Raw genomic sequence first — 27,391 nt, 5'->3', positions numbered from 1 at the left:
AAGGATATGATAATTAGCCAAGCTTTCATATATCTCTTTCATCTAGCCATGGGTTCCAAGGTTACGACTCACTAAGGTTTCAACCCTCTTTTCTTTCTCTTTTTTGCCAAGCTCTCTCGTCTAATAGTCTAATAATAAGTGGAAAGTAGAAATCAATGGTTACGAATAATCTTAGAGGTGAGATTTCATGTTTTATAAAACCAGTTTGGTTTTGTGAAAATCAACAAAAATTTTAAATATTATTTTAGGTTTTATTTCTTAATTAGTATATTTGTTAGGATTAACCGGCGAGTTCTCGAAGTGTTTTAGATGCAGGGATCATCAGCCTAAGGCTGAACAACAAAGAGGTGGTGAGAGGCTCATTTGGGTCACCTGCAGTCAGAGTCGGCCCTAAGTTTTGAACTACCTTAGCCCCAGTAGAAAAAAGTTTGATACATTTTTGTTGCCCTAAGCCTAGTTTAAAAAATTTATAAAAAAAATGATTTTTAGTAAGACTTGAACTCATAAAAAAATAAAAATAAAACATATAGTTTTTATTTTGAACTATTAAATTACAACATCTTATATTTAAAATTACGATAAATTAAACTAAATATCTTAATATTTTTTAAGAGAAATGATATATACAACACTCTTATACAATATCTGTATACATCACCTATCTATTTGGCAAGAAAAATAAAATATTTTCTCTCTTTTGTATTTTTTTCAAAATATATTTTTTTTTTCTTACCAAATTAGGTAGGTGTTGTATGAATGTTCTGTATATATCATTTCTCTATTTTTAATAAATGAGCTTCCCTAGAGAGTTGGTTACCCTAACCCAATGACTTGTCGGTCTTACCCTAAGGTCAGCCTTGTTTGCAACACCTAAGAACTTGAGAGGCACTTCTAGGTTTAATTATAAATTTTATAAACCATGTAAGATTGTTATAAACCAGATAAACAATCTTACACTAAACGAGCTACAGAGGAGTTCGAGTTTTTTACGGAAAGCATCATTTATTTTAACTAAACTAAATAAAGCGAATTAATTACCTGTCTTAAATTAAATTAAGGAATCTTATTCTTACGTACTCCCATGTTGTATTACTAGCTATTAATGGAAACCACATGACTCTTACAGACACTAACAAAGAAAGAGGTACAGACTTATTTTGTATATCCTTGTTTAATCCATATTTAATGAGCATGCATATATATATATATATATATTACCTAGCTAATTATCTGACCAAACATGTCATAGTTTTCATTCTTAATTAAAACATGATCCGATGATTATATAATTATACATTAACATATAATATATATATAAGAAATACACATTGAATTACGGCTAATTAAGCTAGCTAGCCACAACAACCACCACCAGGATAATAAGGATAATTATAACCGTGTCCCCATGGGTCATCCGCTGAATCTAGTTCTCGTCGTCCCTTCACTTCACCTGTTTAATAAAATTCATCATCAACCAAGTTAAGTAACTAATTAATATTAATAATAATAATATTATAATTATTATAACCTGTATGATCAGAAGAAGAAGAAGAAGAAGGGAATTCTCTGGCTGCCGTCGTAACAATATTATTATTAAGAGAGATGAGAAGCAGAATCATGATCATGATCGCCACAACAACCACTTGCTTCCTAGTACTAGTATAACCCATTATTGATTAATTGATTCCTTATAATAATAAATCACATCTTATTTATATATATATATATATACACACAGATTATCTCTTGTTGGTGGGGGGGAAATTAGAGATGACTGGCTACGAGTTAACTAGATCCCACCAATTAATTACTCACCTCCTATTTATTATATATTAATTATCAATTCAGCAAATTTAATATCTTTTTTGGACCCCCAATTAATTTTAATAGCCAGTGGAGTGGAGGATATGATCCGGGTCCCCACATTAACTACAAGTCTTTCCTCTCAAATAAGTAATTAAAAAAATCAACACTTTGACTTCATTTGATATCACTCGCGTCATTTTCTTTTCTTTTATAATTATATTCACGCATCATCATTCTAGATATTTTCAAACTCTTCACCCAACATTTTCATTTCAACTAATTTTTAAGTTTTTTTTTTTTTTTTGGCACATGCAACAAAGATGACTTTTGTAGTGTTAGAGGAGAAGGTGGTAACTTAATTGTTTGGCACACCAAAATTTAATCTTAATTGGTTTGAATTAATTTGTGGATCATATAAGAGTCTAATAATTGGTAACTATGTCACTTGTTTGTGCTCCTTCATTCATTTTTAATATATTTAATTTGGTTGGATATAATAAATTTTCTGATTAAACATTAATTGTCAAAGAGAGGATATTGTCCAGACTCCAGACATGATCAGAATGGTGTGCTTATACACTTCAACAAATATTAAGTTCACAGGCACACAAAATAAGATTTTTTCCAAACATTAAAATTACTGCCACAAAGATTTTACCATTGCAAAATAAAACAATACCGAGGCATAAAAAAACAGGGTCCTAACTCGTAAGAGGAGAATATTGCTCCGTAAAAAGTAGTTTTACCTCCGTTATATAGCACCTCATAAAAACGTTTTTTAACTATTAATTTTAGTATTTAACAAACGCATTTAAGCAGTTATTTATGCATTTAAGATAGTTGATGGTAAATCAACACAAAAAATAAAAGACCTTAGAAAATAATATAATAAAGGAATTAAATTTGGAAAACGATGAATACATAATTATATAAGCAAGGTAGATTAATTACCTGCACATAAATTTACAACGATAGGGGATCACTATATATCAGTAAAATATTTACCGTCGCATAACTTAAAAACAAAAATAGATCACTATAGGTCGGAAAAATATTTACACAAAGTCACATACATTTAGGCCGGTGAAAATATAGATTTAAGAATTTGAGACTATATTTGGCTATGTTTGTTATGATATACAAAACTGTAGATATAGCATAACTATATCTACAGGAAATTATAAAAGTTGTTTGGATTATTAATATTTATATGTACAGTATTATTCAAGTATTATTTATACATTGAATGAGGTACAAAATAATACCTACTAATACTAGTTACAAAGACAGTATAAACTTTAAAAAAACATTAATATTCTTTTTCTACTTTTTACATTTTTATTTTTTTTATTATATTTTAAAATATAATAATAATAATAATAAAGTATAAGTTCATATTTATTTATATTTAACTGTATATCATCTTTTAAATTTAAATAATAATAATAATAAATAATTACATAATTTTTTATTTTTTTAATTTATATATATATATATGATAGAAAATTTATATTATTTTTAAGTATAAAAATTTAAAAATTATAATTTTACATAATTAAATATAATAATTAATAATTTTAATTAAAAATATAAAAATGATATACATAATTAATAATGTTAATTAAAAATATATAATTATTAAAATTTTAATTTCTTTATTATATTTTAAAATATAATAATAATAATAAAAAATCGTAACTAAATATTATTATTATTAATTAATACAACTTATATAAAAAAAATTTAAAACTAATTATAATTATACATTTTAATTTCAAATATTATTTTATAAAATTATTATTACTAATATTTTATAATTATATAAGTTAAATTATATATAAAATATGATAAAACATGTAACAATATTATTTATTTTAAAATACATTTATACGCATAATTATATATTATATTTTTATAAATTTTAATTTAATTAATAATACAAACTAATTATAAGATAAATATTAAAATAATAATTAAAAATAATTTATACAAATTTAAGGGTAAAATAGTCTTTTTATACTTCTTACTAATTTTTTATATCACCAACCAAACACTCAATAATAAAACATATATAATTTATACCTCTTTTATATTTCCAACCAAACGCTAATAACTTATATAATTTATATCTTCTAATACTCTTAACAATTTATATCCCTCTATAATTTATACCATATAAATAATACTACCTACCAAACACTACCTTATTGTACCTTATTGTAGTGACATGTACAAGTTGGGAAAATATATATTTGTTGAAAATGAATTAAAGTGATGGTAATCATGCAATATACGGGTGGGTTCGGTCGGTAAGTCCAACAAACTAACGGACTAGGGCAACTCACACCTAAGATAGCCTATTTGTTAAAAATTAATAAAAGTTTTAGTTAAATTTATTAATTTTTATCAAAGATTTGTTTAGCACAATTTTTCAAGAAGAAAAATAAAAAAATATTTGGTTATGTATTCAAATCTCACTAAAACAATTTAATTTTTTAAATTATTTAAACAAAAAGTAACTTAAAAAAAATTGTTGTTTATTAGGGTCGGCACTTTACGGCTTATCCATGAACTCGAGACATTAGATGGACTTCTCATCTCTTTTCATTAAAGAATTATAATGATCTATTCATTTATACAAATATATGAGACAATTCACCAAGGTAGTCCATTGATAAAAGTCGGTTTAAGAGACCAAAATGTCACTAAATCGATTTCAATTGGAAGCGTTTTGAGTTGAAGCAAATAGCCATAACTGTTAGGTACAGAGCAGGGTCGGCCCTAGGGTAAGCCCGGTAAACCCCTGGACTAGGGCAGCCCACTGTAACCCATTTATTAAAATTAGATATTTAATTAAATATATTGTAATTTTAAAGATAAATTTTTGTAGTTTAGTGTTAAAGATAAAAATTTAAATTTTGTATTTAGTTATGAGTTCAAATCCCACCAAAATCCATTTTTTTATTAGTTTTTTAAACTAGTCCTAGGGTAAAAAAAATATATATCTATTGCCCAAAACACAAGACCAACACTGACTAGGTGTAATTTGAAATGGCCACAAGATGAAATGCAAGACTCAAGAAGAGTTCGTTCCGCTGCTCCAGATCCTAAGTTAAAGCTTAATTTGTGATCTCCCTCCAACCTCGGTAGATCAAAATAAATATAATTTTTTTCTTTTTTTTTATAAGAGTGGAACTAAATAGTTAATAGATGTCTTAATGGGTATTGTTTGGGTTTGACTGTAATTTGTTTGTAATATTTGTAGTCTATTTTTTAAAAAGATAACTAGATATTTAATGAATTAATATGAGATAGCTAAACATGTTTTACAAACAAATTTCTTTTTAATGTCCATGTTGTGTCTCTTAGATTCATAACAAAAACAGGTTTTTATTATTTATTGATTCAATGAACTTTTATCTTATTATACATAACACATAGACGCATAATTAAGTGATAAAGCAACAACACCAACAATATATAATAAAGATAATGAATCAATCGTGAATATAACCATGACCCCATGGGTTATCCATTCTCAGTTCTCGTCCCTCCACTTTGAATTCACCTGTTAATTTTATCATCAACAATTATATAATTTAAGTCCAAATTCACAAATAAAGTCTAATTAAAGAATCATATAAAGGATTATTAATGAATTTACCTGCATGATCAGCACCAGAAGAAGAAGAAGGGAATTCTCTGGCCGCCATAGCATTAAAAGAGAGAAGCACCACTATCACCATTATTATTATTAGTACAATTAAACTGCTCTTCTTCCTTGTATTAGTAGCCGAAGCCATTGATGATCGAGATCCTTACTTATAATAATAATTTATTATGTGAATGAAATATTATTACTTACTCACATCCTATTTATATACACACACGTTACGAGGATTGAGGATATTGAAAGAATTAATTTTATATATATTATATATATAGACTATAGACTATATATAGTGTGGAAGAGACCACTAGTCAACAAGGCCACTTAATTACTAGTGGGTTAAATAATATTTGTCGCTATTGCGTGCCCATTGTTGACTCATTTCCCACTAAAGGCCAAGCCAAGTTTAAAATCTAAATTTACATGAATAAATTATCTATCATAAATAAAATCCAGAGAGAAAAATAAATTAACAAGACTCTAATTCATCAGTCTTGATAACCCTAACAAAAACAATTATGGTATTTTTGACACATCTATGTTAGAGAAAAATAAATTAAAAATTGTAAACATTTAAACCTAGCTAATAATATTATCATTTTTCTCTTAACCAACTTCCTCTAATAATAATAATACAAATTAACCAAGTTCCTCTAATAATAATAATACAAATTAAGCTATTCTCATTAAATTATCGTTTCAATTTACTATTTGATCCAAACCAACCTTTCAAATTGTTTACCATTTGAATAAACTATACGATCCAAATCGGACTTTCAAATTGTTTATCATTTGAATAAACTATACGATCCAAATCGGCCCTTCAAATCGTTCATATACATTAGAACATCTTTTATTTCTATCTTTTTTTATTTTAATTTCTTATAGCTAGATATATATTTTTAACAAGGACATAGGTGGTTCGTGTTGGTCAATTTTTTAAATGAAAAAATTATTTCATTTGCTGGTGTCAATTTTTAAAAATCTTTATAGTGTTTGTAGGGACGAATTTATGTACCCGATTTTTTTCTTTCCTTTTACGATAAAAAAATGTGACATTATTCCTTATTTTTTATTGTTTTTACCTTTTTCTTACTTGTTTTATCCAAAATTTTATCGTTATTTATTTAAGCTCTCCCATTTTCGATTTCTGGGCCGTCACTGCGTGTTAACATGCGTGTTAACAAGTAATTCGGTTTAGTCAGTTATATTTTATAATTATAAGATAAAAAGTAATTTGTGAACTTTTTCGTTTAGGTCTATTTTGTGAGAAATGATTAGGTGAGGGAATTTGATGAGGGAATTTGGTGAGGGAATGAAGTGGCATAATCTTATTCGCTGAAAAAAATAAATAATTTCTCTCTTTTCTCTCTTTCCTCCCATTTTTACATTTTCCAACCAATGAAGGTGATGCCACGTCATTCCCTCACCAAATTCCCTCACTAAATTTCCTCCCTCTATCACTCCTCTTTGTTTTAATATTACTAAATTTAAAATATTTATTTAATTTTAAAAGAATAAATAAATTAAATTATTAGTTAAATAAAAAATAATAATTAAAAAAGTATTAAAAAATATAATAAATATGTGTGCGGGTGAATCTATTAAGGGGATCAGCCCATCTCTGAAAAAAAATTACTGTCTAAATTCATAAAAAAAAATCAATTTATTTTAGTATTAATTTTAGTTAAACCCTAAACTCTAAAATCCATACTAAAAAGTATTAAACATTTTGAGATGAGTCTTTTTCATGCTATTAATATATATATAATTAAAAAAATTAAAAATTAAACTGTCATTAAATCTATTGTTTTTAAAATTAATGTAGAAATAAATTAGACAACTACAATATATTAAACTATAATTTCAAATGAACTATTACTTTGTATCAAAGTAGAAAATTATTCTAGAATCTACTAAACTATAATAAAAAGGGTCGGTTGGCTAACGGCTAACCATCATAAGAATAAATAAAAAATCTTATAGTAAGAAGTGTTAGTTAAAATCTCACCCATTTATTTATTTTTCTAAACAAAATTTTAGTCTAATAATACATTTATTTCAACAAGTTTACCTATATATAAATTGGTAAAGATTGAACCAATTAATTTATGGGAAGAATGTCAATTTTACACACCAACTTGTAAGAAGGTGTCAAATTTACTTATTAAGTATCAAAATTCTATTTATATATACTACCTTGTTAAAAAATGTCAATTTTATTTAAAATAACGGAAATATTAAACACCGTCAATTTTTTTGCCACATGTAATATCCATTTTTTTTTTTTAAATTGACATTATTTTAATTATTTTTCAATTTAAATAAAACATTAAATCTTTCTTTATTCATTTTTTCTCTCTCTTTATCTCACAATTATTCATTTTCTTTGAACTTTTTTCTTTCCATCTCCATCTCCATAGGAATCGATTGATTATTTTTCCTAAAATGAAACTAATTAATGAAATTGAGGTTTATTGACCTCTATCTCTACACATCATATTATCATATTATCGTATATTATTTTATCCACTTTTAATTCAAATGGAAAGAGAGATAAACACAATCTCTTTATATTATAAACCAAAAATAAATTATATTAAGTTGAGTCTTTATATCTAACCAAACCAAAAAATATATAAAATTAAGAATTGAACTACAACAGGTTCAACTAAAAGGAAATTACATGATTCAAAATTAATAGATTATATTAAATTCACAGTAAATTTTTGTCACACATAATTTATTTTGAATCATGTAATGTCATTTTAGTTGAACTTGTTGTAGTTCAATTATTAATTTTACTGTTTTTTTAGATAGTTATAAAGACTCAATTTAATATAAATTATTTTTGATTTATAATATAAAGAGATTATCTTTATATCTCCATTTGAATTAAATTAGGGATAGATGTTGAATGATCTTATTACAAAGATATGGCCTCAATTTCATTTTAGGAAGGGACTTATTTATGCAATCCCTATGCATATTAGAGAGGAGATGAAGAGGGAAATTAAGAAGAAAAAAAATGGATAATTGTGGGATAAGAGAGAGAAAGAATGGATAAGTACAATTTTTAATGTTTTGTTTAAATGAAAAAATAATCAAAGTAATGACAATATAAAAATAAATAAAAAATATGTGGATATTACATGTGGCAAAATTTTTGACGGTGTTTAATATTTCCGTTATTTCAAATAAATTTGACACTTTTTTACAAGTTAATAGGTATAAATAGAATTTTGATACTTAATAAGTAAATTTGACACCTTCTTACACCTTGGTGTGTAAAATTGGCATTCTTCCCATTAATTTATTTGAAGTCAGTGTTCATATAGTGATAAAATGATATGTTAAGGTAGTGTTTGGTATGCGGTATAACTTATGTAGATATAAGTTGTAATGGGTATAAATTGTAAAGAGGTATTAGAAGGTATAAATTATATAGGTTATTAGTGTTTGGTTGAGAGTATAAAATAAGTTATTTTGTGTTTGGTTGGTGATATAAAAAAAGAGTAAAAAGTGTAAAAGACTATTTTATCCTTATATTTATATATTATTTTTAATTATTATTTATCTTATAAGGAGTTTGTATTATTAATCATATTGATATTATTAAAAAATAATATATAATTATTATATAAATGTATTTTTAAATAAATAATATTATTATATTATTTATATTATTTTATATAAAATTTCTTATAATTTAATCCTTAGAATTATATAAATATTTATAATAATTAATACTAAAAAAATCACACAACATACACTATACTTTTTTTTTGTGAAAAGGTAAATGAAGATGATAAAGAAGAAGAATAATAAAAGAAGAATTGAGTTTTATATAAACATAAATATATATATATATATATATATATATATATATATATATATATATATATATATATATATATATATATATATATATATATATATATATATATATATATATATATATATATAAGGGTAATAATGAAATAAAAAATAATAAAAGGTTGGTAACAGGTTAAATCAGTTATAATTTTATACATAGTTTAAGAGATAAATTATATCTGTTAAGTTACTGTAGTTATAAACTTATCCAACCAAACGATTAATAAATTTGACTGTAAGTATTAGTTGTACTATACCTATAGTGTTGAACTATCTACCAATCTACCAAAAGAATGCTAATAGAATAACCATTCAAAATGAATAAAATAATAATAAAAAATATATAAGTGGAAAGGTTTCACTAGCCTAACAAGTGACAAGAAAGTGCCCATATCTAAGCCGAGAAATGATATTCTCAACGACAAGATAGCGAAAGCAAGGCCACGAATCCTACGTGGCCTTGCCAGCTAGGAGAGAGAAAAAAAATTGAAAAAAATTAAAATTTTCTATTTCCCCCCAAAACCAAAAATCCTATTATTTCTATATTTCTATTTCCCCCCAAAACCAAAATCTTATTCTTTCTCTCTCTTTTGTTTCATTCTCTCTCTTTCTCTTTTGTTTCATTTTTCCTAAACCCACCGGCGATTCTCTTCTTTCATTTTCACCGACTTCTCTTCCGATCGATCGAAATGGTAAGACTTCTTCTGTTAATGAAACGTTTTATTTTTTCCCTAAACCAAAACCCCCACGACAATCTCTCTCTTTATTTTTCGTTTCCATTTCCCAAAACCCAACCCACTGTCGATCTTACTGAAACGTTTCATCGACTTCTTATCTTCCGATCGATTGAAATATAAAGTCTTTTTTCTTTCTTTCGTTTATCTTCCGTTCGAAATGATTGTCATATCAATATTTATGTTTAACGTTTATGGTTTAGCTGCTGAATCGATTTAGATTAGAGTTCTAAAAGATCTGGATCTTCATACATTACAATAAGATTATTGACAAGAAAAGCTGGTTTCGGGACCAGAAAAGCTAGTTTCGGGACCAGAAAAGCTGGTTTCGGGACCCGAAATGAGTAGTTTCGGGACCCGAAATGAGTAGTTTCGGGACCCGAAACGGCCAAAAAAAAAAAAAAAAAATTTATTTTTTTTTTTTGGAGATGAGTGGTTTCGGGACCCGAAATGAGTGGTTTCGGGACCAGAAATGAGTGATTTCGGGACACTTTTTTTTTTTATTTTTTTTAATCTGAAACATTATAATGAATCTTAGAAAATCAAAAATAATTGAAGATAATGTTATTATACTAGAAATTTACATAATCAAACATTTATTTACAATGTTACAATCTGTCATTTATATCATATTTAAAATACAACCTACAATTTGAGAGATCTCAAATAATCTCATTTTTCATTAACTTGATCAATAAGAAGATTTGGATCTTCATACATGACCTACAAATCAAATTAACATTACAATAAGATTATTGGTTTATACAAAAATAAAATAGCCATAAAAGATCGTATAGAAACCATTTCGGAGTTTGAAATCACCCTAAAATGGTGATTTCGGGACAAAAAATGCTAGTTTCGGGACCAGAAAAGCTGGTTTCGGGACCAGAAAAGCTGATTTCGGGACCAGAAAAGCTGGTTTCGGGACCCGAAATGAGTGGTTTCGGGACCAGAAATGAGTGATTTCGGGACCAGAAATGGTTTTTGGGACCAGAAATTGAAATTAGTTCTGCAACTAAACCCATAACAACAGCCAAACATTATATAATCATACTTTCGGGTCCCGAAATCACATTTTTGGGACCCATAACAGCCAAACATTATACAATCATACTTTCGGGTCTCTAAACCATCCATTTCCGGACTCATAATGCAGCAAATACACAATAATCATAGTTTTCTATCGTTAAAATCATTAAAATCATTAAAATCCCTAACCCTAACCGCAAAAAGCTAAACGATCTTCAAATCTTTAAAATGATCTACGATTCTAAAAAAGAAAATGTTATTTACCTTGTCTTTTGAGATCTGGGAGATTTTGAAGTCTTGTATGGAGATGTACCTGGACCACCAGCCTGAAAAGATAGTATGAAGTGAACACGAAGGCAGACAATGAAGTGAACATACACGAAAGAGTTCTCTTACCATTTTCGGTCGAAAGAAGATGAAGAAAGTAGAAGAAGTCGGGGATGCCGGAGAGAAAAATCGCCAGAGAAGAAATCGGGGTTCGCCGAAAGTGATAAATGAAAATAAGAAAGAGAGGAAAGAAGAAAGAGAGGGAAGAAGAAAGAGGGGGAAACTGAAATATTTATTTTTTTTATTTTGTTTTGCTTTTTCTCTCTCCTAGCTGGCAAGGCCACGTGGGATTCGTGGCCTTGCTTTCGCTAACCCTTCGTTGGGTTTATCAATACTCTATCTAAGCCTTTGTAATTTAATATATTCTTTATAGCACACGTTTTATATATAAAAAATAATAATAATTCAAGATTTAAAACAGAACTAAATTTAGAAGTGGGTCAGTACGATATACCTTAATGTTTTATCTATACCTTATACCTTATTTAAAATTTCGGTATGCAAAAAATGCATACATTTACCTTACCTTGATTTCGATATACAAAAAAATTCATACATTTACATCGGTATTATACATTTAATACCTCAAATTCATATTAATTTTAAAAAAAAATCAATCTCATCGGTAAGGTAAATATTGCATATATTGAATAATATTTCAAAAATTATAGAAATAAAATCTAATTAAATCTTTCCTCGATATACCAAAATTTAAAAAATCTCATACTTTTACCGTACTAATAATTTCGGTATCAGTATCATACCTTACATTTTTTTCGGTATACCTTAAAAATCGATATTTTCGATATATTACGGTACGATATTTTCAATATACTTTTAATAAATTTTCTCACTCCTAACTAAACTTCAGTTTGTGAGAACCCCAAATATTGAGTTCTATTAGATAAAATCTCCGAAGTTCAAACCCTAAATAATAATTAAGAAAAACAAATAGGATAATAATTAAGAAAAACAAATAGGAGAAAAATATTAAATAAACATAGATTATGAGATTGAGATAGACTTTAAAACAAACATGCACTTATAATTTTTTCCATTTCTCTAATTCAGGACCACATATAAATCACTTGAATGAAAAAAAAAAGACTCCATAAAAGGTACAATTGCACCACATATAAATCACTTGAATGAAAAAAAAGACTCCATATAAGGTACAATTGCCAGTAAATTCCGAGTGCGACGAAAATTAATTTCAGTTCCTTTACCCAAAAGAAGGTTGAAAGAGATGAGTTTACTATTGCCCTTTTCCCACATCGAAAAACGGTTGGGGTCCCATGTTTCGACGAATAACTCATCCTCGCCGATGCATTTCCATGGCGCTAATAGCCTCCAGCTAAAATCAAATGGCATCCCCCCAAAACCAAACTCATACATGCCACTAGGTAACTTGAAATCCCCTTCGAGAAAAGTGTATTGTTTTGTCCACGACTCTTTGACCCCATATTCAGTCATCATCCATATATCCTTACAAAAGTTTCTATCCCGATTTTGAGCAAACAGGGCTAGAGATCTCCCAAGAACAAATAAGTCATTTACACAAAAATATTCAAAATCCCGATCTAAAAATTCTGAAGGAAGTGGAAGGAGTCCAAACTTTTCTAATCTTGCATCCAATGTGACCACAGAATCGCCATCAACATACAAGTAAAACATTTCATTGAATAACAAGCACTTGTCACAACGGTATTGATATTGCCTTTTGTGAATTTTCTTGATTTCCCTCCAACTACCCTCAGCAGAATCATATTTCTCAATCACATAAGTATTGCCCACTTTAGGATCATCATAACTATGGAATAAATTAACTACTCTGAATATTTTGTAATGTTTTATGGTTTCGGGCTGCTGATTGGAATCGAACCACATACCCAAAATAACATAATTATAATCACAATCTGGGTTCGTAGTAGATGGAAGGAAAGGTAATCTTTGAGATTCTCTAGTGTAAGGGTTATACAAAACGATACCAATATCATTTCCCAGACATATAATGCCATCATAAACATATGTGAACATAATAAGATCGACGTCATGTCGATCTTGGGTAGATAATGAGTTTAATGATGGTGATGTGAGGAGGATGTCAAATTTTTCCACTTTGTCAACTGTTGTGATTAGCTCATTGCCCATTTTTTTTATAGTAAGAAACGACAGTAAGAGATGAGCAGGGTCATATGAGTCGTACTCTGAAGGAGGAGGAGGATTAGGGTACATTAATTCATAGCAAGCATTTTCAACGTATTCAAGGACAATGAAAGAGGAAACACCATCCTTTTCAAGTCTCTCTTGTCCACGTGACTGGTGGTTATAATAGAGAGAAATGAAATTAGGACTTCGTAGCATAAAGTTCCAATTCTTGCAGACTGATCTCAATCGTAGAACATATTTGATTGGCAACCTCAATAGAATATTGATTAACAAATCTTCAGGAAATAAAGAAACGTCTTCCATTTGAAACCTAAGCCAATCAAGGTTGAGTTAAAAGTAAAGTCACAATTATCTTTATCAACTCTAAAGTTAAACATGAAAGCAAATAATTTATTATAACTAACAAGATTTATATTTATGTGAGCAATTCAATTAACCATGAGTTCAATAAACAAGAAATCATTTTCATAGTAATAATTCAAATCAATTTTGCTAGATGTAAAATTCTATGTATAACTTCAAACAAATAAGATAAACACTATTGCGTATTTTAGTCCGTCCCAAGAAGAGACACGTCAATAAGATATCCCTAGACCTGAAAATATACTAGCAGTGCCGGCCCTGAGGTTTGGGCTTCCCTAGTCTTACATATTGATTGTCAATTTGTCATAAGAGGAAACACCAATCATCTTAAACATAAAAGCATCACTTGCCTATATCTCATTCATTTTCTTCGGTAAAAGCAACATAAATTTCTTCTTCTTTTCTCTTATCTTAACTAAGATACCAACTAACAGTTCATCTATAACCATACACAAATCAAGAGCTAAGGTCTGAATTTTAAGAATAAGAAGCATACCGAAACTGGAAGGAGAAGCAATCTGGAGGTGGAGACTTGACTGAGTTATGAGAATGAGACTCGAGAGACAGAACTGCAGAAGAGAAGAGTCTGAGTGAGATTCAGCAGTCTTGATAAATAAACAAAGACAGATATAATGTTGAACTGTCAGCAACATAGATACATAAGTTAGTTTATGAAGTATCACTATAGAAATTCAAGCAAATCACATCATACTGAGAAATAAACTAACAAGAACCAGAAGTAAATTTGTCTGAAACTTTGGCGTAGACGGTAGATCTAAGCCCTAAGCCAAGGGTCATTCATACTTCATATAGATCCAATAAACAAAAAAGGAACATGATTTTAGTTTTGTAACAGATTGGGGAATGGATCCATAAAATACAAACTATATTTGACAGAATTCAGACCAACAAAAGATCCCCTATCAAAGCTACATAGAATCAAAGCCATGCACACATGTATTAACTCAAAAGTCATTCCTGAATGAATATTACTACTACTATCTTACCATCAAAATCCCTTCATTACTATAAATCAGACATAAAATTCATAGCATTACTTCAGATTGCACAAAAGGCACATACAACTATGAAAAACTTGCATCGATACAGTGTACAGTATTAGGTCGTAGACTTGCATCCCATGGACAATAGAAAGAAAAAAACAAATACAGAACCAATCCAAACACTAACTAAAGCAGGCGATGGAAATTTGTTCACCTGTGGCGATCAAAAGTGAGAATCGGAATCGGAAGGAAAATTGAAAGCGCGTGAAAGGATGAGAGACTCGCCGTTCAGATAACAATCCGAATCAAGCAAGGATTAGGGAAAGCGAATAGAAATAGGTAGGTAGGTAGGTAGATTAGATATAGAGAAGCGGCGGCGATCATGATGAGAGAGAATTCTGTATGTATGTAGGTGGAAGAAGAAGAAGAAAAGCGGGCATTAGGGAAAGTGGAAGACAGATAATTACTATTATATTTTATATTTTTATTATCATGTTTAATTATAAATCTAACTTTCAATTTTAATTTCTTTATTCATTTAATATATATATATATATATATATAATCAGAATTTTTATAAACTGATACACGCCCTCTAATTTAATTTAAAATTAAGGATGAGATAAATTCTCTTTTAATTCATTTATATTTCTTTCTATTAATATTTATATATATTATATATTTGGTTTAATTCTTAATTATTGGCTTAGCCCAAACATAAGTTGCAGCCCACCTCAACAGCATACCAGATTAGGAAGGCCCAATGCCTCAAACAAGGCCTATGATATGAATTAAATAAATAAAAAAATAAAAAAAGGTTTTTAAACAAATATAAACGATTAAGGGACCTCTACTTAGGGTTAAAAAGGTAATAGTAAGCCTACACCACAACCTATTTATTAAAATTAGTTAGATATTTAATTAAATTTATTGTAATTTTAAATTTAAGTGGTTTAGTTTAGCTTAAATTTAGTATTTGGTTATAAGTTCAAATTCCACTAAAAATCATTTTTTTTTATTTTTTTTTTTTAAACTAGTCCTATGGTAAAAATAAAATATATATATTTTTTTTTTCTATCGAGGGATGAAAAACCCAAAAACACAAGATCGGGATAGGATAGGAGACCCCTCATTTAAAAAACAAACAAACTAGCCACTCTTCCACTTTTCCATTCTTCATTCAAAGACAAAGAATCAGGCGTCACATACTATCATCTCTTTCACAAGACGTCGAAAGTCGATTTTATCCATTCCGATAAGATCAACGAACATTGCACCTTCGTCAGATCCACGAAAAAATCACGCCTCCGGCCTTATCGAAGGAGATAAGAGAAATAATGTTGTTTTGTCCTTTATTTCACCCATCAAACCTCTCAAAGGCATGAAAAGATAAACTTTAGTCAGAATCCAACACGTTAAAAATTTCCTAAATTGCTGAAAGATCTAAAGACGACTAAAAATAGAAAAACAGCCAACAGATTTTTGTTTTGATTTATTTATTTATTTTAAAAAAAATCTATATAACATGTATTCCATTGTATGATTTTTTTTAACTTATATTAAAATATAGTTTCTTATACCAGCAATTCTCTTGTTGGATTATGTGTTACTTTAATAGTTTTATTAAAAAAATAATAAAATAATACAATTTTAAATTGGTCAAAGATTTAAAATAGAGATCGTCATTTTGACGGGCACGGAGGAATAAGCGTGAGAGTCCTTTTCCGAGTGTAATCCAGCCCCGAAACGAAAAAGAATATCTAAAATTCGTTTAATTACGTAAAATACTTTATAATCCAAAAGTCAATTCCCCAATTTATTTAAAATATTAAAAAATATTTTTTTAAAACAAATCCGAAAATAAAAAGACTATTAAAATTTCAAAAATAAATTAAAAATAGAGAGTAGATATTTAGAGGTTACAATCATTATTAAATCTCTTTTATAATAACAATATTATATATATATATATATATATATATATAATTTCTCTACTAATTAATATTTCTCTTCAAATTTAAAAAAAAAAATCTATAAATATAAGATCCAATTATATTAATAGAAGTAGGAAATCATAGAATACAAGTACTTAAAATAAAATTAGTAAAGCATATAATAATTTTTATTGGTACAAAGAAAGAAAGAAAGACACACAACAAGCAACAAGATGAAAAACATGGAATTGAAATATATAATTATTGATGGAATGGATCAATCATGAATATAACCATGATGCCATGGCCAATCAGCATTCAGTTCTCGACGTCCCTGATCCACAGCTTCATCGTCTGCTGCATGCATGTTGTAATTGATCATGATATTATAATAAATGAATTAATTTGTTTAATCACCTTTTCAAATAAACTAAAATTATTATTAAAACTAATTAATGTTATGAGCCAGAAGAACATACGTAATTCATAAACAGCAGAAGGTAATTAATAATGGTATGTCTCTAGGCTAGGCATCAATATCACAACTTGAATCAAGATCAACCTCAGCTTCTTCTTATTCATCATCATCTTAATTAACATATAATTAATTATGTTAAATATATGCTTTCTTTCTGAATAATTATAAATTATTCATCAAGGGATCGAGCCAAGGGCCGGCCCTGGGGTAAGGCAACCAATGCACTTGCATAGGGCCCCCCATTTTTATAGGGCCCCCATTTTTTTATATTTAATAATATTATATTATTAATATTATTTTTTCCTCTTTTTTCTCCTTTAATATTAAATATATATTATAAAAATAATTTTTATATCTCCTGTATTATAATATATTAATTATTTATATTTTATTTTATTAATTAAAATTTAAAAAAAAGTTTTTTTATTATTTTAGAGGGCCCCAAAATTTAAATTTGCATAGAGCCTCAAAATCTCAGGACCGGCCCTCATCGAGCCTCCTATTTATAGTACTACCACCACCACCACCCATCATACGTACGTGGCCTACTAACTTAATTTGATTCCTCCCCTAAACAAAATATTTTAATTCAAACAAAAAAATAAAAAACTTTTGAATTTAGCCCGGTTATTTCAATTAGTTACATTTTATCACCATTTGTTTATCTCCAAGGAAGAGTGAATTGAAAGCAAACGAATGCCCTTTACCAATAAATACACATGGTTGTGACCAAAAAAAAAAAAAAAAAAACTAAATCCAACCATCTTTTCATCAATAATTTTAATTAACCATGTAACTAATACATCAAATCAATCCTTAATTAAAAATAATAGAACTGTTTCTCTCTGTCACGGTCACGGGTTAAGTCATCTCTTGAGAGACGACAAAGTCAACTTAACTTATATATATAGGAGGGTCCAACAAACAATCGATTCAAATCATGTCCTCTAGTGGCCTCGCCGTTCTTATTGACTTCACTCGCCACTCTAACCTAATCTATATATATATATATATTCAGCCATTGTTTAATATTTAATTGTTTAAACATTTGTCATGAGCTCATAATTAATAGGTTTATTGCGTTTCAAATTTTATTAAATGCAAAAACCAATTCTATATTTCAAAATGAGTCGTTGTGGGCAGCTAGGATGTTCTGCTTTCACATTCTACATGCTCCCCTTAAACTTGAATTTTTTTTTTTATTTAAAAAAATAAATAAATAAACTGTTTTGCTTTCCTCCCTGTAAGAAGAAGGAATGAGGAATAGGGAGTTTTGGGAACAGAGTATCATCTTGCCTCGTTTGTGGGTGGTCCAGTACCTGATCAGGATTGGATTTTGATTTTTTTTTTTATATTTAGATAAGTATGTATATTCATTTAGAGTTTAATAAGATTTTAAATTCAAATTTTATTAAAACGATAGTTAAGTGAAATGGTGTGAAAAGATTTTTCAATAATTAAATTCTGATTAAAGAAAAAAATATTAAGTATTATTTGGAAATAGTACATGAATTTTGGTGTTATATATCAACCTTCTTTGTTCCAATATTTCTTTTGTTTTAATATTTTCATTTATTTAATATAGCTTGTCAACACAATTAGAAAAATGATAAAAAAAAAAATAAGGAAAGAGAAAGATAGATATAACGAAATTGTTCACATTTTCTTTCATATTCTCTCACAAAGAAAGTGTGCAAATACCTAATTTAATCTCTGTATGTATTTGTTCCCGGCGCTGACTTGACTCTCACTGTTATATATATTTTTTAATTTTATATTATTTAATCTAGAATAATTAATAAGGTTAGTACAACTCTTAAATTTTAGAGTATTTCATACTACTTTGCATAATAATTTAAAATAATAATAATAGTTATCGGTATAATTCGGAAAATCATTATCTATTATCTAATATTTGTTAAAAAAAAATAGTGAAATCGATGAGGGAGATCATAGCTCTTTTTTTAGAAATTTTTGTGTACGTTAATCTCACTTTTTTTTTATGATCTTCTATTAAGTTGTTTTTTCTATGTGATATTTTGTTTTAGTTATATTTAAACTATTCTGGTTTTATAATATTTTATAGACCATTTTAAAAATAATATATATACAGTTAATTACATGTCACAAGAACATATGACTCATTTATTTTTAGTTTAATTATAACTTATAATTAATCTCACATTTTTTTAAACTGTTTATATTATTATTTTTATTGCAGTTTCAATCCATGTCAATTATTTTTTCAGAAAATTTGTTTTTTAATTGGTAAGAAACTACACAAAAAGAATTCATATTAATTATAATATTTTAATGCAAAATTTTAACACAAAGTTATCCAATTTAATTGATTAAGAATGATGTTAAATATATTGTGATCTTTATTCAAACATCCATTACTATTTACTATTTTCCTAGACCCTAACTTATGTTTAGTCGAGGTCCAAGGCAATAGGGAATCTTATGGATTAAAACTGAAATTAATGTGTTCAAAGATAAATCTATTTAAAGTGAGGATTAAGAAAATGTTTAAAAAATACTCTATATTTTTATTTTTGTAATGTAAAGAAACTAGTATCATATTCATGGTTTAAACTTAAGGTGTTATAAGTGGGAATTAAATGGTGATATTTGATCTTTTAAAAATTATTATTGTCAATTTAACTATATTAGTGTATTTCAATTATCTTTTTTTTTTTTTTTATTAATGTATGATTTTTTAAAAATATTTTGTAACTATATATCTGTTTTAAAATACATTATTTTGTGGTCACATTACATGACTGATAATATGAGGAAGATAATGACCGATAATATGAGGAAGATATAGTTTATTACACATATCTAATTAATTGATAAATATAAACTCCCCTACTTCGGCACTTTTAATCATTGACAAGGGATGATATCTTAAAATTTAGATTGAGACGACTTATATAAAAAAAAATTATATTAGGGTTATTATCTCAATTATTTTACGGTGGAAAGAAATTGACAAATCTTTAATAATCGCAGTTGTCTGATACATATGTATCATTCTTATTATTATGACGCTTTTTTATATTTGTTTCGGTAAAGTCGGTCGGAGTTAATTGCTCTTTTTTAAAATATACTATGTCATTTAACATATTTAGTAACGTGTTTTTATTTTTATTTTTATTTTTATTTTTATTTTTGTATTTTCATATTTTTTGAGTTTTTATGTATTTTCATGTTTGAGAATTGAACTTGTGATTTTTTTTTTATCTTTTAATACCAATTTTGTGTAAGTTATTGTTTGATTATTTAAAAAAAAAAAAAAAAAGTATGTTACAGTAGAATTAATTAAAATTACAAGTTGAAAAGTAATTATAAATTTGACAGATAAGCTTAAAGTTTATAATTTTGAGGAATTGAAATTGAAATTAAAGCAGCTGAATAGTTGTGTATATATAAAACACAGTTTTATATGAAACGATTAATAAATAAATAATCGAAAGCATATGAGAAATTAAGGCTAGGACTAATTAATTGATTAATGATGCCCACTGGCCACCCACGTACGTAGAAGAAATTAAGAATTAATTTGATGAGAGACATATTATTAAGATCCGATATTGGACTTTGAAGACAAGATCCAATTAATATATATATATATATTAGAATAGAATGCAATAGAAATACGAAAGCATACATCTTTTGAATGTATATTTGAACGGATAGATCAGGTGTCGGTCGGTCGTGGGTGATGGGTCTAGTACATGATATGAAATAATAATATTAAAAAACATACATGGTAAATATATATATATATATATATATTATTAATCATGAATATAACCGTGACCCCCTGGCCATGGAAAATCACTTCTCAGCTCTCGACCACGTCCCATCACATCTTCATCATGATCATGCTCTTTAATTCATCACAATATTATTAATTAATTAATTAACCAGTAATTATATATATAAATAAATTACCTAATTTAGGGAAGTCTCTTGCGCCGGCCACAAGGAGAAGAAGCGAGAAAAGCAGCAGCAGCATCACCACTACAATTACCTGCAAGTAATTATTACTTAAACTATTAATTAACTAATTAATTACTTTTAGACTAATTTGGTGATATGATCATTTCAAAGAAAAACCAAAACACCTGTTTCCAAATCTTCATCATCTTAATAATTCCTTATAAATCACCATACTACTTACTATCTATATATATACCACCATGAATGGCCTACTATTATTCCTTGGGGAATTAAATATTATTTATTCTTTCTCTCTCCTCACGGGCTAAAGTCATCCGAAACACGACAAAAGTCAATTACCCCCACTCACTTTGTGTGGTAGGTGTACATTGTCTCTTTTGAGATTTTTATTTTTCTAATTTTGTTTCTTTATAACATTATTATCATTCTACTATTCATTCCAATAATTAAAATATTAAAATTTAAATTATTTTATTTTTATTAAATTTTAAGTAAAAATAATTAAATCAATATAAAACCTATATAAAATATTTTTTTTATCAAGATCAATCAAACTCTAAAAACTAGTTTGAAGTATGTTTTCTTAATTTTTATTTATTTTTATTAAGTACCTCTTACATTTTATTTATTTTCAATTCTAATCATTTAATTTATTAATTAAAATACAAAAAAATATTTTATTTATAAAATATAACTTATTTTTTCATTAATAATATATATTTTTTTAAATCAATAAAGTTTAATTAATTAACCCAATATCAAACGCTCCTTTGTTATAATTTATTCTCTAGTCAAGGTATTTGATATGCTAATAGCTACCAGTTTATTTCATAATTAATAATTATATATATATATATATATATATTATATTTTTATAAAGTATTTTTGTGCATGAAGTTTATTTTTATATTATTCTCTCTTTTTTTTTTCTAAATATTTAACATCAAATAGTTGTAAGTTTGTAACTAACAAATATATCATTGTCCAAAGTTTGAGGCTTTCTAGACAGATAAATAGATTAGAAGAAAATATAGCCTGTATGATGTAAATTGTTTTTTAAAAACTATTTGTATATTTATGTATCTAACTATCTATTAGATTTTAATTAATACAACCATTCAAGGAAAACATAATAACTTAATTGGACGTTTTTTTTTAATATTTAACAATAAACAAAATTAAAAAACTAGAAGTGAAGAAGGACATCAGTGGAGAGTGGAGACATATCTACCATTACCAACTTTCTATGTCTTTTGTTAATTAGTCGTTACTAATATATTTTTGAATGTTTTTTTTAGGCCCGTTTGGTTGGAAATAACACTGTTGTTGAGACTTGAGAATTGAGACGTCAGAGATAGTACAAGTTTTATTGTTTAAACAAGCTTATAGCTAGCTAGCACTGTATAGTTAGTTTATTATATATACCTTTTAGCTAGCTGGTGTTGTTTCAGTAACATTTGACATGTATCTTGTTAAGTGAAGAAATGAACAAATGAAATGAAGCAGACAGCATCGACTATCATATATGAAAACCAAGAAGAATCTGGACTGGACTATGTATGCTTGTTTTTTTATCTAGTAAATTCAAAATCTACTTTTATTTATTTAGTTACAATCGGTATTTTATATGTTCTTATCTAGTTAGCTAATAGTCCTATCTAGTCCTCTCCACCAGATTCGCCATCCCCATCACTATCAGATGGTGCTATCCACCAGGTCCTCACTTGCATGGGGATGGAGAACAAGGTAGGCATGGGGACAGCAGCAGCAATATCAGCGATGGACAAGTCGTCTATTTCTTCAACTGGTTCAGTTGGACGAAGGTCTTTCAGGACCACAAAGCCCGAAAAAGGTGTCATCCTCCTCCACTTATAGTAATTAACTCCTACATATCTGCTATCTTCAACATATCTTATGAATTTCTCTTGACCAACAACAACTCTTGCAGGGTTCCTCAATATCTCAAAATCTGCTTCTTCTTCTAATTCCTTCTTTTTCTTTTCCCCCACATCCTTCTTTACCAGAGAAGAAGAAGAAGAAGAAGAAGAACAAGATTGTTTTAACTTTGCAGCCCTTACTGTTGTTGACAAAACGGCAGTCGTGGGAAGAATTCCACTCAGATTAGTTGAGGAGGAGCCTGTGCTGCTTCTACTCGTCGCCGGTGGATACTTGAAAAGAGATGGTTTGGCATTTGATAACAAATCAAATTTCGGAACTTCGATATCGTAATTCACACCAATAAAAGCTGTTACCGAAAACGACAGGCTTATGAAATATATAAACGGATGCCAATACCAGTACTGACTGAACAAGGCAAGACCGACCACCGCCGTCATTTTATCATGATGTGTCCCAGAAACCAACTTTATTGTCACATTTCTTCCTCCCGCATCAAGTATTCCACATGCCAGAATTGCTCCCATCTTCGTCATCTTGTCTTCAACCTTATCTTGATTCGCTATAATGCTCTTCAAATGCCTCCTGATCATTATATAATATTAATCATCAGAAACACTTCTAATCTATGTGTATATATATACTAATTAACCTGAATGCTCCTGCACGGGAATCACTAGCTTCACTAATCTGAATCATCACCATAGCCATTGCAATTAAAGCACCTTGACGTACAAAATCAACCACATCTGTTGTTAAGGGCTCCAGCAAGGATATGGCCGCATTCAGGCCCGTCCCAGCACACGAAATACCAACGGCTAATGCCGCACCATATCGCACATGCGGATTATGAGATTCTGACAAAAGGGACACAAACCGTGGAGTCTGCCATGCCATGCATGCACGTTTCAATTCAAAATTAATACAACAACAACAACAACAACAAAAAATTCAAAATATATCCAACCTGTCCAGGATCTGCATAAAGAACGAATCCAAGCGCTATAACAGCCGTCCGCCTGACATCGTCGCTGACATCCGACACAGCAAAATGTAAGAGCTGGAGAATGGCTTTACGGCTTCCTGATCCACTATAAGCCAAACCCAAAGCATACATGCCACCATAACGAATAATTGGATCTCGATCACCACACATATTCTCAATTACTTCATCAGCTTCTTCTGCTCTTCTATAAACTGTAAGTGCTATCCCCGAAGCTAATCCCCTGCCGTCCATGCAAATGCAACAAAACACATTTCAAAAACCTCAACAACACTCACTTACTTTTACTTAATTACTTTCACCTGATGATTTTCTCGTGCTCTGTTGTATGTGCATATTCAAGCATTTGACTCGCCTTTGCTCTTTTAAAAGTACCTACCATCACCAAGCCCATACTCATACCAGCTACTTCTCCAACAACCGCAATATCATTTAGAACCTCCGAATTTAAAATGTCATAAATTTTCTCATCTTCAGTCCCAAAACCAGCCAAACCAAGACCCAAGCACGCCCCATGCGCAAGAATATCCTACACACATATATGATCACTCAATGTGCATCTCAATGAAGAAAAACATAAACCAAATAGCTAGCTTCAATGAACACTTAATTATCGGATAACTAATAAAAAGGAAGGGCAAGCACCTTCCCTGTACCACTATTTAAGCTTTGGCATAGAAACTCTATGATCTGCTCCCCATGGTTCACATGGATCAACCCTAAAGCAAAAAGAGCACCACTTTTAGAATAATCATCCCCACCAAAATCCAAGTGAAGTGGTAAGAAAGGAGCCATCAAAGATCTTCCCCCTCGCAAGTGGCCACTGTAGATGACACCTAGCCCAGCAGTAGCATTGAATTTGGCCCAATTAGTGGCCTTCCTAACCCATAACTGCAAATAGATAAATCTTATGTTATGTATAAAGTTGCATAAACAACCATACATCAAAAGAAAGTGTAAGATCAAGAGACCAGATTGTCTCGCAGAAATGTGTCTACTGTTGTTCCGGCATGCATGATTGCATTAGCCATGATAGTTGCAGTGTGGCATATAGTAGCAGGTCTCCTCATAATTGACTCCTTTATTGTCTCGAGTATAAGAAGATCTGACCTATTATATTACATGCAATATTGAGAAGGGTCACCATCTTGGGTGGTGTATGAAGAATAAAAGTCTCTAAATAATTGGAAGAAAGTGTTCTACATCAAATTAAAGGATTACTTGTTGTGGCTGCGTAGAAAAAGAACTGTCAGAAATTTTGAGGTTTCTCCAGACAAAATTCCCTTCATTTTTATTAGTCTTTCGGCATAGTCTGCTTCATTTGGATCTGAAGTCCCATCTGTTATTGGACTATTATCTTCAGAAGCACTTGCATTTCCCTCTGTCTGGAAATCGCTAAGCGCATCTATCACTTCCATCTGGAAGAATAGGTCATCATTGTCTACAAGATCAAAACCAATTTGAAATGCCAGCAAGGCGTCGTCCTGGTTTTCAGAACGTAATAGTTTTTCCAAGACTCCAGCAATACCCTGTGCTTCATACAGGACCATAAAGCATTCACAAATCCTTGAATAATCCGGACAAGGCAGCTCCCGATAGACTTTAAGAAAGATTTGAAAAACCTATAAGCATTATTCATAAGACATGATAACAAATCACTCCAAAGTTTATTCATCATATGGGCAATTATTCTTTATCTTATTATTTGTACCTTTATACGATATTTTTCACTATACACAAAGGAGTCAGTGATGTTAATACAATATGATAGTGTTTCATGAACAGAATCACTCCTAGTGATAATTTCTTCAAGTTTATCCAGTCGCCGACATTCAATTACAATTCCTATGGCTTGTCGATATTTTCCATCTGATATACAACTACACAAGGAGAAGGTAAAACGAACAAAATACATGGATACGAAGGTAAGACATATTACAAAAACAAACAAAATACACCAACATACTTGTCTAACATTATCTCAACAATTTTCTCCAATCTAAGGTCCATTACATATTGGTTAGATACAGAAGGATTTGACCTGATACTGACATACTCTTCTATAATTTTAGCTGAAAACGAAATAAAAATATTAGAAATAATTAATCATATTCATAAAGAGGCTCCTGCCCTGCATTACAACATCTGCTATTGGAATCCAGTAAGTAAGATATTAGTATGAATAAATCAGAATCCTACCTAGAAGTGTATGAACATAATCAGAATCCTCTGTTACGTCGAATAGAGGACCAGCAGCAAGGGCGAATGTTATTGAGTCTCTAAGTTCGCCGAGATAGTAGAAAACCTGTAGTCAATGGCACAGAGTATCATGTACATCTGAATAGTATAGCATACATGTCATTTATGTAGTAAAAGAAAAGAAATGTCATCTCCTTCTGAATGGGTGACTATAACAGGCTGAGGTTGAAAAGAAAGAGACCTTTGAAACAAGCAAGGCTGCTAGGTTTCTATGGCCAAACTCTTCATCTTCATACAAGCTCTCTCTGCATGACAACAAATTAGCAAACAGTGAATGAAACTAACAAAATAAAGAATGAGAAATCAACAATGCGGAGATACTGAATTACATGATGGGAATGCTAGAGGAGATCTCAGGCCAGAAATTGTGTACAAAGGCATTGAGATTGGAGAGAGCATGAAGCTTCAGCAATGGCTCGCGCTCCCTCAACATCGCCAAGAGGCCCCCAACCGAGGTTAACCTTGCAGCTACCATGGTACCGGCGAGTATGTTAGGGTTTTGAAAGGAAGAAACCCCCCACCCAAGAAATCGGAGAAGAAATGAAGGTATTGTAATCCAAAGTTTCAAACTCCCGCCTAGCTAGCTAGCTACTTGTCAAGAATACGATTCATAAAACATATAACTGATCGTGAAAACGTTAGTTATATGTTTGACTGTTAAACCCTGAAATTTCTTTCTTTAGTCCGTGTTTTATTTAACGTGGGATTATTTGAAAATACCATATACTTTGCTTCTTTCTTGTCTAGTTGCTGAGATTAACATCAATTTTCAATGGGTCATGCCACGTTCGGTTACAAATTTGATAAAAGCGCAATAAAATGGCATTCAAAGGAAATAAATGGTCAATCATCAAATTTGATAGTGTTAGTATCC

General features: G+C 29.1%; 2 protein-coding genes and 1 long non-coding RNA gene across 3 annotated transcripts; all 3 read right to left on the bottom strand.

Moving 5' to 3' along the window:
* Positions 1-12,575: 12,575 nt before the first annotated feature.
* Positions 12,576-15,386, bottom strand: LOC124915225 (F-box/kelch-repeat protein At3g06240-like). The gene is made up of 3 exons (XM_047455903.1): positions 15,193-15,386; positions 14,471-14,543; positions 12,576-13,921 (listed from the first exon to the last, which is right to left on the bottom strand). The coding sequence occupies exon 3, from the start codon at positions 13,912-13,914 to the stop codon at positions 12,583-12,585; it is 1,332 nt and encodes a 443-aa protein (XP_047311859.1). The 5' UTR covers positions 13,915-13,921; positions 14,471-14,543; positions 15,193-15,386; the 3' UTR covers positions 12,576-12,582.
* Positions 15,387-20,989: 5,603 nt separating this feature from the next.
* Positions 20,990-21,585, bottom strand: LOC124913707. The gene is made up of 3 exons (XR_007096764.1): positions 21,524-21,585; positions 21,351-21,429; positions 20,990-21,285 (listed from the first exon to the last, which is right to left on the bottom strand). It is a non-coding gene; the product is annotated as an uncharacterized LOC124913707 (long non-coding RNA).
* A 1,426-nt stretch (positions 21,586-23,011) lies between these two features.
* LOC124915530 (26S proteasome non-ATPase regulatory subunit 1 homolog A-like) lies at positions 23,012-26,992 on the bottom strand. Its single transcript, XM_047456264.1, has 12 exons — positions 26,847-26,992; positions 26,699-26,762; positions 26,458-26,563; positions 26,225-26,330; positions 25,970-26,138; positions 25,480-25,880; positions 25,230-25,368; positions 24,904-25,149; positions 24,561-24,787; positions 24,223-24,481; positions 23,908-24,140; positions 23,012-23,840 (listed from the first exon to the last, which is right to left on the bottom strand). Exons 1-12 carry the CDS (start codon positions 26,990-26,992, stop codon positions 23,018-23,020), a joined length of 2,919 nt encoding a protein of 972 aa, XP_047312220.1. The 3' UTR covers positions 23,012-23,017.
* Between the last annotated feature and the right edge of the window lie 399 nt (positions 26,993-27,391).

Source organism: Impatiens glandulifera, chromosome 9, assembly GCF_907164915.1.
Source record: "Impatiens glandulifera chromosome 9, dImpGla2.1, whole genome shotgun sequence".
In the NCBI taxonomy this organism is placed as follows: Eukaryota; Viridiplantae; Streptophyta; class Magnoliopsida; order Ericales; family Balsaminaceae; genus Impatiens; species Impatiens glandulifera.
Note: the sequence above shows the minus strand (reverse complement) of the source record. Positions and strands in the feature narration are given on the sequence as shown.